General features: G+C 52.4%; 4 protein-coding genes across 4 annotated transcripts; 3 read left to right on the top strand and 1 right to left on the bottom strand.

Annotated features, from left to right (window-relative positions):
- Window positions 1-285: 285 nt before the first annotated feature.
- On the top strand, window positions 286-2,646 carry AYO20_03401 (hypothetical protein; the record flags this gene model as incomplete). The annotated part of the gene is made up of 1 exon (XM_022641704.1): window positions 286-2,646. One exon carries the CDS (start codon window positions 286-288, stop codon window positions 2,644-2,646), a length of 2,361 nt encoding a protein of 786 aa, XP_022502237.1.
- An 886-nt stretch (window positions 2,647-3,532) lies between these two features.
- AYO20_03400 (hypothetical protein) lies at window positions 3,533-5,442 on the bottom strand (the record flags this gene model as incomplete). The annotated part of the gene is made up of 3 exons (XM_022641703.1): window positions 3,533-4,023; window positions 4,097-4,520; window positions 4,591-5,442. 3 exons carry the CDS (start codon window positions 5,440-5,442, stop codon window positions 3,533-3,535), a joined length of 1,767 nt encoding a protein of 588 aa, XP_022502236.1.
- Window positions 5,443-7,594: 2,152 nt separating this feature from the next.
- Window positions 7,595-8,602, top strand: AYO20_03399 (hypothetical protein; the record flags this gene model as incomplete). The annotated part of the gene is made up of 1 exon (XM_022641702.1): window positions 7,595-8,602. One exon carries the CDS (start codon window positions 7,595-7,597, stop codon window positions 8,600-8,602), a length of 1,008 nt encoding a protein of 335 aa, XP_022502235.1.
- A 1,335-nt stretch (window positions 8,603-9,937) lies between these two features.
- AYO20_03398 (hypothetical protein) lies at window positions 9,938-11,245 on the top strand (the record flags this gene model as incomplete). Its single annotated transcript, XM_022641701.1, has 1 exon — window positions 9,938-11,245. One exon carries the CDS (start codon window positions 9,938-9,940, stop codon window positions 11,243-11,245), a length of 1,308 nt encoding a protein of 435 aa, XP_022502234.1.
- Window positions 11,246-12,132: the final 887 nt, after the last annotated feature.

Here is a 12,132-nt window from a genome sequence, read left to right as displayed (position 1 = left end):
GTCTCATGTAGTCGGCTCAAGCCAATCATAATAGACTATGTGGATCGGCTATCTGCGGTCAAAGCTAGGTCGTAAATGGAATAGACTGGAACTGATGAACTATTCCCCATTTGGAAGTATCTGGGTGCGGAATCATTCGATGTGGCTCGAGGCTTCCAGAAAGACAAGGCCATGCTCGGCCGGAAAATATTTACCACTCTATTCTTTGGCAGTGCGGTCAACATGTTTCTTTCTGTCCTTGATCACAGATAACACTACTAAACTGCATATCCAATAAAGACAATCATGAACACCGCAAGGTCGACGCTCGTTCGACGAGCTGTGCCTTCGCGAGTACTGCCGTCACCTTTACTCCGTCGAAGAGCTGCTCCCTCCATATTATCCAATACCAGCTATGCGGTAGTTCCTCGCTCCGTACTCCCAGCTACCACCTTCGTTCGCACCTACGCCAATGGTCGACCTCACCCACCCGGCGGGACCCATCGCATGAATATGGGAGGCGAACCCGAGAAACCTGCATTAGAAGAATACGGGGTTGACCTGACTGCCCGAGCAAAAGACGGGAAGCTAGACCCGGTCATCGGAAGAGATGGAGAGATTCACCGAACGATACAGATCCTGTCACGGCGGACAAAAAACAATCCTGTCTTGATCGGCGCAGCCGGAACCGGGAAGACCGCAATCCTCGAAGGTCTCGCACAGAGGATAGTAAGAGGAGACGTACCTGAGAGCATCAAAAATAAGAGGGTTATTTCTTTGGACCTTGGTCAGTTGATAGCTGGTGCTAAGTTCAGAGGCGACTTTGAGGAAAGGTTGAAGAGGGTCTTGAAAGAGGTACAAGAGGCACATGGAGGAGTCATCCTTTTTGTCGACGAATTGCATACCCTGCTCGGTCTGGGAAAGGCTGAGGGCTCAATTGATGCAAGCAACCTCCTAAAACCGGCCTTGTCACGCGGTGAATTACAATGCTGTGGTGCCACCACCCTCAATGAATACCGTCAAATCGAGAAGGATGTGGCACTCGCACGCCGCTTCCAACCGATCCTAGTTGGCGAGCCTTCAGTCCAGGACACCATCTCCATCTTGCGTGGTATCAAAGATCGCTACGAAGTCCATCATGGCGTACGCATTACAGATGGTGCTCTAGTTGCTGCCGCAACGTACAGCAATCGGTATATCACTGATAGATTTCTCCCCGACAAAGCTATCGATCTCGTGGATGAAGCAGCCTCCGCTTTGCGCTTACAACAAGAGTCCAAACCTGACGCCATCCAGAAGCTGGATCGCGAGATCATGACCATTCAAATCGAGCTCGAGTCTCTGCGTAAGGAGACCGACATCGCCTCCAAGGAGCGTCGACAAAAGCTTGAGGAGACACTCGCAGAGAAGAAGAAAGAGGTAGATCGTCTGACTGAGATTTGGGATCGCGAAAAAGCAGAAATCGAAGCCATCAAGCGAACTAAGGAAGAACTGGAAAGGGCTCGACAGGAACTGGAGCTAGCCAGACGCGCTGGCAACTTTGCTCGCGCTGGTGAACTTCAATATGCGACCATCCCCAAACTCGAATCCCAACTGCCAAAAGAAGGCGAAGAAGTTACCTCGACGACGAAGAACGGAGAGACCCTCATCCATGACTCGGTAACTGCCGATGATATCGCCAACGTCGTCAGCCGGACAACAGGAATTCCAGTCAACAAACTCATGGCTGGGGAGGTTGAAAAGCTTGTCAAGATGGAAGACAAACTGAGAGAGCACGTTCGTGGCCAAGATGAAGCGCTTACTGCCGTGGCCAATGCGGTCCGCATGCAACGAGCAGGTCTTAATGGCGAAAACCGTCCGCTCGGGAGCTTCATGTTCCTCGGCCCTACCGGAGTAGGGAAAACAGAACTCTGCAAACAGATTGCAAACTTCCTCTTCAGCACAGAGACCGCTGTGGTTCGATTTGACATGTCGGAATTCCAGGAGAAGCACACAGTCTCGCGACTCATTGGCGCCACCGCAGGCTACGTGGGGTACGAGGATGCAGGCCAGCTAACAGAGGCCGTCCGACGCAAGCCGTATGCAGTTCTTCTATTCGACGAGTTTGAAAAGGCCCACCGTGACATTTCAAGTTTGTTGCTGCAAGTACTCGACGAAGGATTCCTCACAGACAGTCAAGGCCACAAAGTCGACTTCCGAAACACCTTGATTGTCTTGACCAGCAATCTTGGTGCAGAGATTCTGATGGGTAGCGGCGCCGATGTGGAGGCTGTGACGCCCGAACAAAAGAAGGGAGTAATGGAAGTTGTGCAAGCTTCCTACCCACCCGAGTTCCTCAACCGGATCGACGAGTTCATCATCTTCAACAAGCTATCCAAATCTGCTCTGCGAGACATTGTGGACATCCGGATCCGCGAACTTCAAGGGCGCCTTGATGATCGCAGGATGAACCTTGACGTTTCACCCGAGGTGAAGGATTGGCTGTGTGAGAAAGGCTATGATCCTCGTTACGGCGCCCGTCCACTCAATCGCCTAATACAGCACGAGATTGGTCGAAAGTTGGCAGACAGGATCATAAGAGGTGAACTGAAGACGGGCGACACTGCAAAAGTCATTGTAGGTAAGAACCGGGAGGCTTTGGAACTGGAAGTTCAACCCAAAGCCTGAGGTTTGAAGGCGTACGACGACTTGACTGGCGGCGCCATTTGGCAACTGTTTCACCTTCCCAGCTCGAGCTGAAAACGGCCAGCCACCGATCTGATGGAAGACACGATACGATCTAAAAGAACTGTACATGACAGACACGATGGAGGTTTGAACTCCTTGGGACAAACGGCGGCGCATTTTGTGAAATTTGGTAGATACGGCGATACCCCACTCGATTCTACATTTACAATTGTATACAAGCAGGTGATGGGGTGGCTAGCATTTTATACATGTGTATATGTATGTATATGCATTTCCGGTATACTCGATATATGGACGGCTATACCAAAGGCACAAAAAAGCGAACAAAGATGTATAGTATTGTTTTGATTAGGAGAACAATCATAATCAATGATACTCATAATCAAGTCGATCAATTTCATTCTATTCTCACCTAATCTCTACCTCCTTCTGCTCTGTGCGTGTATGTATGTATGTATGTATGTATGTATGTATGTATGTATGTATGTATGTATGTATGTATGTATGTATGTGTCTTAACTTGTACGGGCCCTTCCTGTCCCTCTCCCTCCCGTTTTGGTTCGACCAGATGATGATAGGGTATGATATGTGGAATGTATAGTATGAAATACGGAGAGAAAACCGGAGACATGTAGAGAGATGACGACGTGACGAGGTGGAAGATGGAAGATGTGATGGAGCTGGGTTCAATTCGGATTGAGTTGAACGACATGTGCTTCTAGTTCCCCCCATTTCTATACCGTCTTTTGTCTGTGGAGAGTCTACGGCTGCCTAACCTATATCTTCGCGAAAGTGCTGTACTTGAACATATCTTAGTACAAGACGGTATGCTCGGAGTGTGTCTCTGTTGTCTTGCTTGATGTCTTCACTTCTGGACAACTACCTCTCGCTGGTCCGCGTGGACTTTACATCCTTGTGCTCGTGCTCGTGCTCGTGCATTTCGATCTTCCTCTTCTTCGTTGTCCTCGCCTCTTCCTCTCGCGGTCGTGGTGTCTGAGACCGCCGTCGCTGTTTCTGTCTCCGAAATCCTCCGAAGCCGACTGGCGCGCTTGTACGCCTTGACCTGTCTGTCGGCTTTGCGCACGATGCTCCACTGTAACCTGCTCAGGAGGCCCCTTTTCTTGAGATCCGCGCGAGTAGCGTCGACGATGGCGGCTTCGTCATCAACGTCGTCGTCGTAGACATCGTGCAAAGTCGACGCTCGTCTGCGCTGCTCCTTGTCCGCGAAGAGCGTGTCGATGGCTTCGAGTGGTTGGCCGCCTGTCTCTGGGTAGAAGAGCCAGACGATGATGGCGTTGGCCAGGTTCAGCACCGCCCAGACGATGTAGAATTTCCAGCCTAGATTCTTGACGCCGTCTGGAATAGGAAAGGGCGGGGTCAGTAAAACGAATGGGTAATCACAAGTCTCTTCTTGTTTGTTCAAACTCACCTGGTGTGACCTCGACGACGAGAAAGTTGCCCAGGAAATCTGCGCCCGCGGCCAGGGCGGCGCCTTTGGCTCGGATCTTCAGGGGCAGGATCTCCGGCGGGTAGACCCAGACGGTGGCCATCCAGCCCCACGTGAAGCACGCTTCAAAGGCAAAGACAAAGAACACGGCAGCCACGCCGGCGGAGGTGCTGTGGTAGTCGGCGGCTTCGATGCGGTTGACCGCGATGGCTTCGGCCACCAGGACCAGGCACATGCCCAGGGCCATGGAGATGAAGAGAAGCCGGCGCCCCACGCGGTCGATGGTGTACCAGGTGAGGAACGAGGCGATGATGTACCACAGTTGCAGGAAACAACCCATCAGGATGGACATTTCCTGGGTCATGTTCAACGACGTGGAGAAGAGCGTCGGTGCGTAGTATGTTACCTGCCAGAGAAAAGGTGTTGTCAGCTATGCAACAGATTATAAACCCCTCCCGAGGGCGCAGCGCACTGACAATGTTAATTCCCGACATCTGCTGCATGAATTGAATCCCCAACGCCAGATAGAATCGCTTGTTGGCCGAAATGCCATTGCTGCGGAATAGGTCTGCCCAGGAGCCCTCCTCCCTCTCCTCGATGGCGATAGCATCCATGATCTCGTTCTTTTCCATCTGTACGACCCGGTCCTTTTCGTCCCGTCCCCTGAGTCGCGCAAGCACCGCGAGCCCTTCCTCTGGAGAGCGGTGTCGCATGAGCCAGCGCGGGGTGTCGGGCAACCACGGTGCGACCAGCATGATGTAGATGGCAAAAACCAGCTGGAACGCCAGCGGAAAACGCCACTGCGCACTGCTGTGGACAAAGAAGAAGCCGTAATTGATCCAGTATGCGATCATCAACCCGCCGAGCATGGTGGAGAGCTGGCAGCAGACTTGCCAGCCACGTTGAGCTGCAGCACTGATTTCCGCCTGGTAGACAGGGGTGACGGAGGTGATGTACCCAATGCCTATTCCCGTGCAGATTCGCGAGACCATGAACTGAATCCGTTCGTAGCTGCTAGCCATGAGGATTGTCCCGACAATCAGCGCCGAAGTACCCAACAGTAGCGTTCTCTTGCGGCCCAGCTGTTCGCCCGTAAAGGCGGCACCGATGGCGCCAAACACGGCGCCCACGTCATATAGCGCCGTCATTGTGCCGACCATGAGCGAGCTCGGATGATCCATTTGTGCCAGCCAGTACTTGGATATCACCACGCCGGACATGACGCCCTGATCGTATCCGAACAAGAGAAAGCCCGAGGAGCATACTGAAGTGATGGCGGCAATGAGCCACCCACCGACAAGGCGATTCGTTCCCTTCATCACAGACATTTTGGAGGGATACTCGGGTCAGAGAGAAAAGACTTGGGGAGACTGAGCAGAAACGACCATCATCAGCGATAGCCGAGAGAGAGGTGGACAGCCCACTATATGGGGGCCAGGAGTGGGAGTCGAGGTCGAAGCTTTTGGTCAAGCATTGCAAGCATTGCAAGCATTACGAAGCAATTTAGCGAGGAAGAATTGCGACCTGCTGTATTTGGGACATGATTGACGTTGGTGACATTGACTCGCACAATGACGTGTCGACAACGGGGATTTGGTGGCTAGTAACGTGGGACGATAACGGAGAGAGATGGATCGACAGCGGGGACGGCATCGAGGGGGTCACAGAGCGGGATGTGGCACGGTGGATGTCGTTGTGGTGGTGGTGGTGGTGGTGGTGGTGGTGTTGAAGGATAAAGGATCAAGTGTGAAGATCATTCTTCCTCCTCGTTGCCTGCGGAGAACAGCCCGACGGCAAACGGCAATCGGCAACCAACAGGGAATTATTCCATCGCTTCTGATACTCCAATACATTCTCTACAGCTTCCATAGACTGCGTGGGTACCGCCATGCCCCCACAGTACCTCGTATTTGGGGTACTATCTAATTGACTACCTCGAAAGTTATGGAGATCTCCGTGTATCGCTCAACGGCAATGTCTTCATTGCTTGACTCAAAGCTCCCTCCCGAGGACCCAATTCCGGATCTCGTTTGGTTCCCCCTTGCTTTGCTGCCCCCTTTTTATCCGCAGCCTTGTCAAGACTGCCGCCGAGCCTTGACAATCTCAACAACTCGAACTCGTCATGCCACTCTTTCAACAGTCACTTTAAGGTCGGGTATGTCTTGTGCAAATTCTTTCTCGCCCTTGGACAGGCTCATTGGGGGAAAGACATCGCAGCCCTTGCACCTCTCATGCCAAACATGCTTAAACCTCCCTACCATTGCTCTCTCTCCTCTGTGGTACCAGGATTTGACTGATATACCTTCCAAGCTGCTCCGCGACCTCGACGTCGCAGATCAAAGGGACATGCTGATCAGGCCGGACGTGCTTATTCTGTTCAACCCGTTGCGAGATTCAGAAGTTGTCGACATTTTCTTGTATGTCGGGAGATTAACTCATTGTGGCCATATTTGACACCAACCGCGCTGAGAAACAAGTCGAATCTCGCGTAGAATTTGCTGTAGAGATGTGCATCTGAGCCCGGCCCTTACTCGTAGAATTTGCACATTTCTTGCTCCAGACCTATCGACCTTGTAGCGACCAACTGGCGTTCGTCGTTCTGGAGGTCACTTTTGTCTGCATGATCAAGGCATTAGCTCAGATGGCTCGTATTTCTACTCTCTTAGTTAGTATGAGACCAGTGCTATGCATTTGTGGATTGCTTTCTTGTGGGTGATATGGGAACGAGCCGACATGAAAGTCTCTGCGCTTTTGTCCAGACTGACCCGTTCGTGATTGGCAAGCGACTTGGCATGGGATTTCAACTGGTGAAGATCACAATAGAATCGTTGGTTGCGAGTCTCCAGGTCAGGGCGCAGCCAAGTCCCGACAAGTCCCTACTGACGTCATCGGTTCGTGAATTAGCCACGTGAACACGCGACGCGTCGAGTTGGAAGCGCGTAGCGACATCAATCTATCGAGATCCAGCCTTCATTGCTAAGCTATTGGGGGAACAGTATCTCTGCTCCTGTTCCCAAACTACTGGCAAATTATTGAGCAGTATGGGTGACTCCTTCCACCCGTCTTCATGGCATCGCATGAGCAACAAACTCCCGCAGTGCATTCCATGGACAAATCCTCCATCGGCACCAAGTACCGCCAGATCAGCGCCCTCCGGATTCTAATTCCACTCGTTATGTGCCCGACCGTCTCACAAGCTGGTAGGCTTGTCATCCGATGATTGTTCAATCAAATCGCATCTCCATGTCGTGATCGCAGCTTGTGGTTACACAAGCCTCAGCGAATGCCGCGGTACTCCTCTCAAGTTGCACATGCGTATCAGGCACCGTCATGCGTGGATCTCGTTGGTGGAACAAGATGCCCCTATCTGAAGATGGCGCCATCGCTTCGAGAGGCTATATACAACTGCTTGAAACTTTTGTTTGACTTACTTAGCTATGACCCTTACAGGCAATCCAGAAGCCATTGTCGCTCTCTAAAATGGGGTCCTATGACGAACGCATAGACCTGTCGACGGCTGACATCATCGATATCCAGTCAGACGCCGAGAAAATCGAGTTGTTCAAGGACACTGCCGGATCATTGAAAGCCCAGTCGCCGAGCCTCCCGTCATTGTTGTTGTGGGACGAACAAGGCTTGAAGTTCTTCGAGGCCGTCACTTACACGACCGAGTACTACCTGACGAACTGTGAGATTGAGCTCTTGAAAAAACACAGCCATCAGATAGCGCAGAGGATTGAGTCTAACGCCATTATTGTCGAGTTGGGGAGTGGGTGTCTTCGAAAGACAAAGATTCTTCTGCAAGCGGTAGACGACTTGAGTAAGCCCGTCGACTACTACGCCCTGGACCTGTCGCGGTCAGAGCTCGAACGGACTCTACAAGAGGTGTCTCCAGGTACCTTTCAGCACGTCCGGTGCCATGGACTATTGGGCACCTATGACGATGGATTGACGTGGCTGCAGCAACCAGAAATTGCCTCCAGACCCAGAGTGGTGCTTTCTCTGGGTTCGACTCTCGGGAGCTTCACCCGGGCTGAAGCGGCCGACTTCTTCGCGGGGTTCGCCAAAGCTATAGATCATTGCGTCAATGGCGCAAACCGTAGTGAGGCTCTGATGGTCATCGGTGTGGACGGTTGCAAAAAAGGCGAACAGGTATGGTCTGCCTACAACGATGCAGAATCCCGGAACGACCAATTTATCAAAAACGCATTGGAATACGCGAACCGGATTTTGGGGAAGGACATCTTCCACCAAGGCGAATGGGACCGTTCCGGCCAGTGGAACGAAACCATTGGCCGACACGAACAGTACCTGGTACCTCGGAAGGATATCTGGTTTGAGGATCGTTGCCTGAAGGCCGGTGAAAAGATCTTTGTTGTGGCGAGCCACAAATATGACGACGAGGATCGACAACGACTCTGGCAGGGTGCCGGTCTGACGGTGGTAGAAGGGTGGCAGAATACCGAAACCCAATACGGTGAGTGGTGATGGGGTTTTATCAGCTCCGGGGCTAACAGCGATCCAGGACTGTATCTTCTATCCGCGCAAGATGCGAGGTTCAGGTGAGGGCAAGAGCAGATCTATCAAAAAGTGTTCGGGACCTGGGATAGACCCCAATACACGATATGGGGATTTCATGAGGTTCACCATCTGTTGGACTTGGATTAGCAGAGTCTTTGCGAGTCGCTAGAGCAGGCCGGGCTCCTGGTCCACGTGCAGACGTATCAAGCTCTTTCGTACTTTTGACACCTAATGTAGGCGGCTATAGTGAAGAGGGGTTGGACAACCTTGTCTACACGTACTCGTTTACTAGGTCTATCTGTATCCCGCAATCAGCCATGTTTGCTCTGGATAATGGCAACCAAAAACAATGTTATACCTCGCCCTCGGCGCAGAGGTGCATGAAGTACTGCGATTCCGTCCTTGAACATGGACACCTCGACACAAACAACAATATGCCCGCCGAGGCTGGGTGGTATGCTATGCCGTGTGTACCTACCTCCTTGGCAGCCACAAGTACATACCTACCTACCTACCTACCTACCTACCTACGTGCCTACCCAGGAAGGAAGTACGATTAACCCAGAACGGAATCCACTCAGCCACTATACCCGAAACGGAGTTCACGACCAGGGTTCACTAGCCCTTTTCAGGCCTCGAATAATCCCCCATTCAGCTATAAACCAGTACAACAAGGTTTGGCTTTAAAATCATCCCCCGTCACGTACGAACGAGGTACATGAAACGGAATATTTGGACAGAGGGACATATCATTCCACAGTCCTCCTCCTCACTCAGGTGTTGTGTCTTCGGGGACTTCCTAGAACTACCTAGGTAGCGAGTTATGTGCTGTAGGTCCGAGTAATGTACCACACACAGAAGCACTATTACTTGTTAGTGCTTACCTATTGCAGCTCCGTCTCAACCGACAGAGATGCCCGACGCGGGACACGAAACCAGAAAAAAAGGGGGCCAGTTAATAAGAATCGCCAATGTACCGGATGAAACTCAGCCCCCAAGCTATTACGGAGTGTCTTTCCCACTTCCTTCGGGGACCAGGACCAGGGAGGCTTCCGAAGATATATGCATACATCCAGAACTGAGTCAGCAGCAGCAACAGCAGTAGCAATATCAGCAGCGTTGGGGCGGTCAGGGAGAAAGTGGTGATCATTGCGGACGCCTAAACGGCTGAGGCTCTGTGGACGAGTTGTATTTTAGTCAAGGTAATCAATCATTCAATCCCCCGTGTCCTGTTCAACACCCGAGGTCCATCGTGAGTCGTGACGTTTTCGTGGCTATCTTCAATCATTAACTCATGCCGTGATGGCGTCCTCGGGTAACGTGGTCAGCCTCCTTGAAAACCTGGCGCAGAGGACGCAAACTGCGGCGGCGCAAATCACCAGGTTCCTGAGTGAATCCCATACAAACGGCCAAGTTGGCGATGGACAGCCTGGCTCCTTCGACATCCCGCTCGGCGCACCCCCAGAAATCAACGCGGCAAAGGCGTCGCTGCTCGAATCCACCATGCTGATACAACAGCTGGTCATGTCCGCCACGGACGTTCAGCAACAAATGACCCTGTACACGCAGCAGATGGCGGCGGTTCGTTGGATCTGTCGGTTCGATGTCGCGACACACGTTCCCTCCTCGGGGACCGTTTCCTATGAAACCTTGGCCGCCGCCGCCAACGTGCCTCAGGGCGAACTCATGCGCATCGCCCGCATGGCGATGACGGCAGGTTTCTTCCAGGAGCCCGTTCAAGGTCAGATCGGACACACGCTCACTTCTCGGGAGCTGAGATCCTCGTCCCCCGTGCACGACACTTTCCTCTTTATGAGTGAGACGGGACATGCGGTTGTGAGCAAAATGCCCGAGATGACCGAAGCCAACCTCAAGCTTGGTCCCGGGGCGAAACCCAAAACGGCCTTCAACATCGCCATGAACACCGACATGCCGTTTTTCAAGTATATCATGTCGAACCCCTCTCTGGCAAAACAACAGGCTGCGCACATGAAGACCATCGTCGCCGCCGAGGAGTCCCATATTCGACATACAGTCAGTGGCTATGATTGGGGCTCCCTCCCGCAGGGGGCAAAGATCGTCGACATGGGCGGCTCGACAGGCCATGTCAGCATCGCCATTGCACGGGCTTTTCCTCGTCTGAAGTTTGTAGTGCAGGACCTCCCACAAGTCCTATCGCAGGCACCATCGGTTCCGGCAGAGCTGCGAGATCGGGTCGTGTTCGAAGCGCACGACTTCTTCCAGCCACAGCCAGCCAGCTGTCAGGGCGCGGACGTTTTCTTCATCCGACAGTGCCTGCAGAACTGGTCTGATGGCGACGCCGCCAAAATCCTGCGCACGCTTCTGCCGGCCATGGACAAAGACCGATCCAGAATCGTGATCATGAGCGTCGTGCTGGCGAGTCCCAGTGACGCGGGAGTCGGACAACGAGAGAAAGGCATAAGTCGGATGAGAGACCTCTTCATGATGCAAGCCATGGGCGGTGGCGAGAGGGACCTCGCGCAATGGAACGCGATAGTCAATGAGGCCGATCCTGGATTGGAGATTGTACGTGTGAACAAGCCACACGGAAGCGTTTTGAGTGTCCTTGAGGTCAGATTCAAAATCTGAGCAACGAGGGGATTGATCCGCCAAAAGACCCTGCATGGCTGTTGATTTGTAAACATGTCTCAAGAACGTGTCACCCTCTCTCGCCAGCCGAGCTGAGCCATTTCCAGTCGAGTTCTTTATCTCCTTGCCAATGTCTTTGTCGACCCTGGGTAACGAGCAAGACAACCAGCCTGTTGAGGGAATGACCTGATATCCCTTCAGAGTCTGGAAGCTAGTGATAGGGTCCCTGATTCTTGGAATGTAAAGTCCGTGTCACTAACCCCTCCGCGTAGGCCGATGTCTTTGCTCTCCGGCTTCTGGTGGTCGATGCTCTGATTCAGGCATGCGTGGTCGTCGTCTCCGGCATTTGTTCCTCCCTCGTGGTTGCTGTCGCCGTCCTTTCACTTGTCTTCGCTTTTCAACCTCGCTGTCTGTTCGCCGGGAATCGTGATGGTCCACCACGCGCGTATGTTTCTCCCTTCTCCTCGGACGCCTGTGCTGTGCTGTTGACCTGCTCGTCTGCCGCATCGAACCCTCCAAAGCAGCTTTAATCTTTTGATGCAGCTTGGTCTTGCGTCCAAATGTTTTGAACACAACTTCCGACACAGATAGATCACCATCAAGTTGGTATGTTTGGACAAGATCGGGATCAGCTCCTCCTTGCACAAACATATATACCATTTTCCCCCAGTGTTCAGTCAAGTCAGGTCCAAGCCTGTAAACATGATAGAGCATTCGGGACCATACACTGTGATACCAGTCATCGTCGAAATCGACCATGAGATTAGGATCAAGTCCTCTGTCAAGCAAAAGACGAAATGTCTCCTGCACCAACCCCAGATGTTGTTTCGCGTAACACATGTCCATTATCAGCCCCACCACTTCTTCAGCTCCTTCCACGAGGACTG

Source organism: Fonsecaea nubica (assembly GCF_001646965.1).
Source record: "Fonsecaea nubica strain CBS 269.64 chromosome Unknown Scaff16, whole genome shotgun sequence".
Lineage (NCBI taxonomy): Eukaryota > Fungi > Ascomycota > Eurotiomycetes > Chaetothyriales > Herpotrichiellaceae > Fonsecaea > Fonsecaea nubica.
This window is presented reverse-complemented; position numbering and strand designations above follow the sequence as displayed.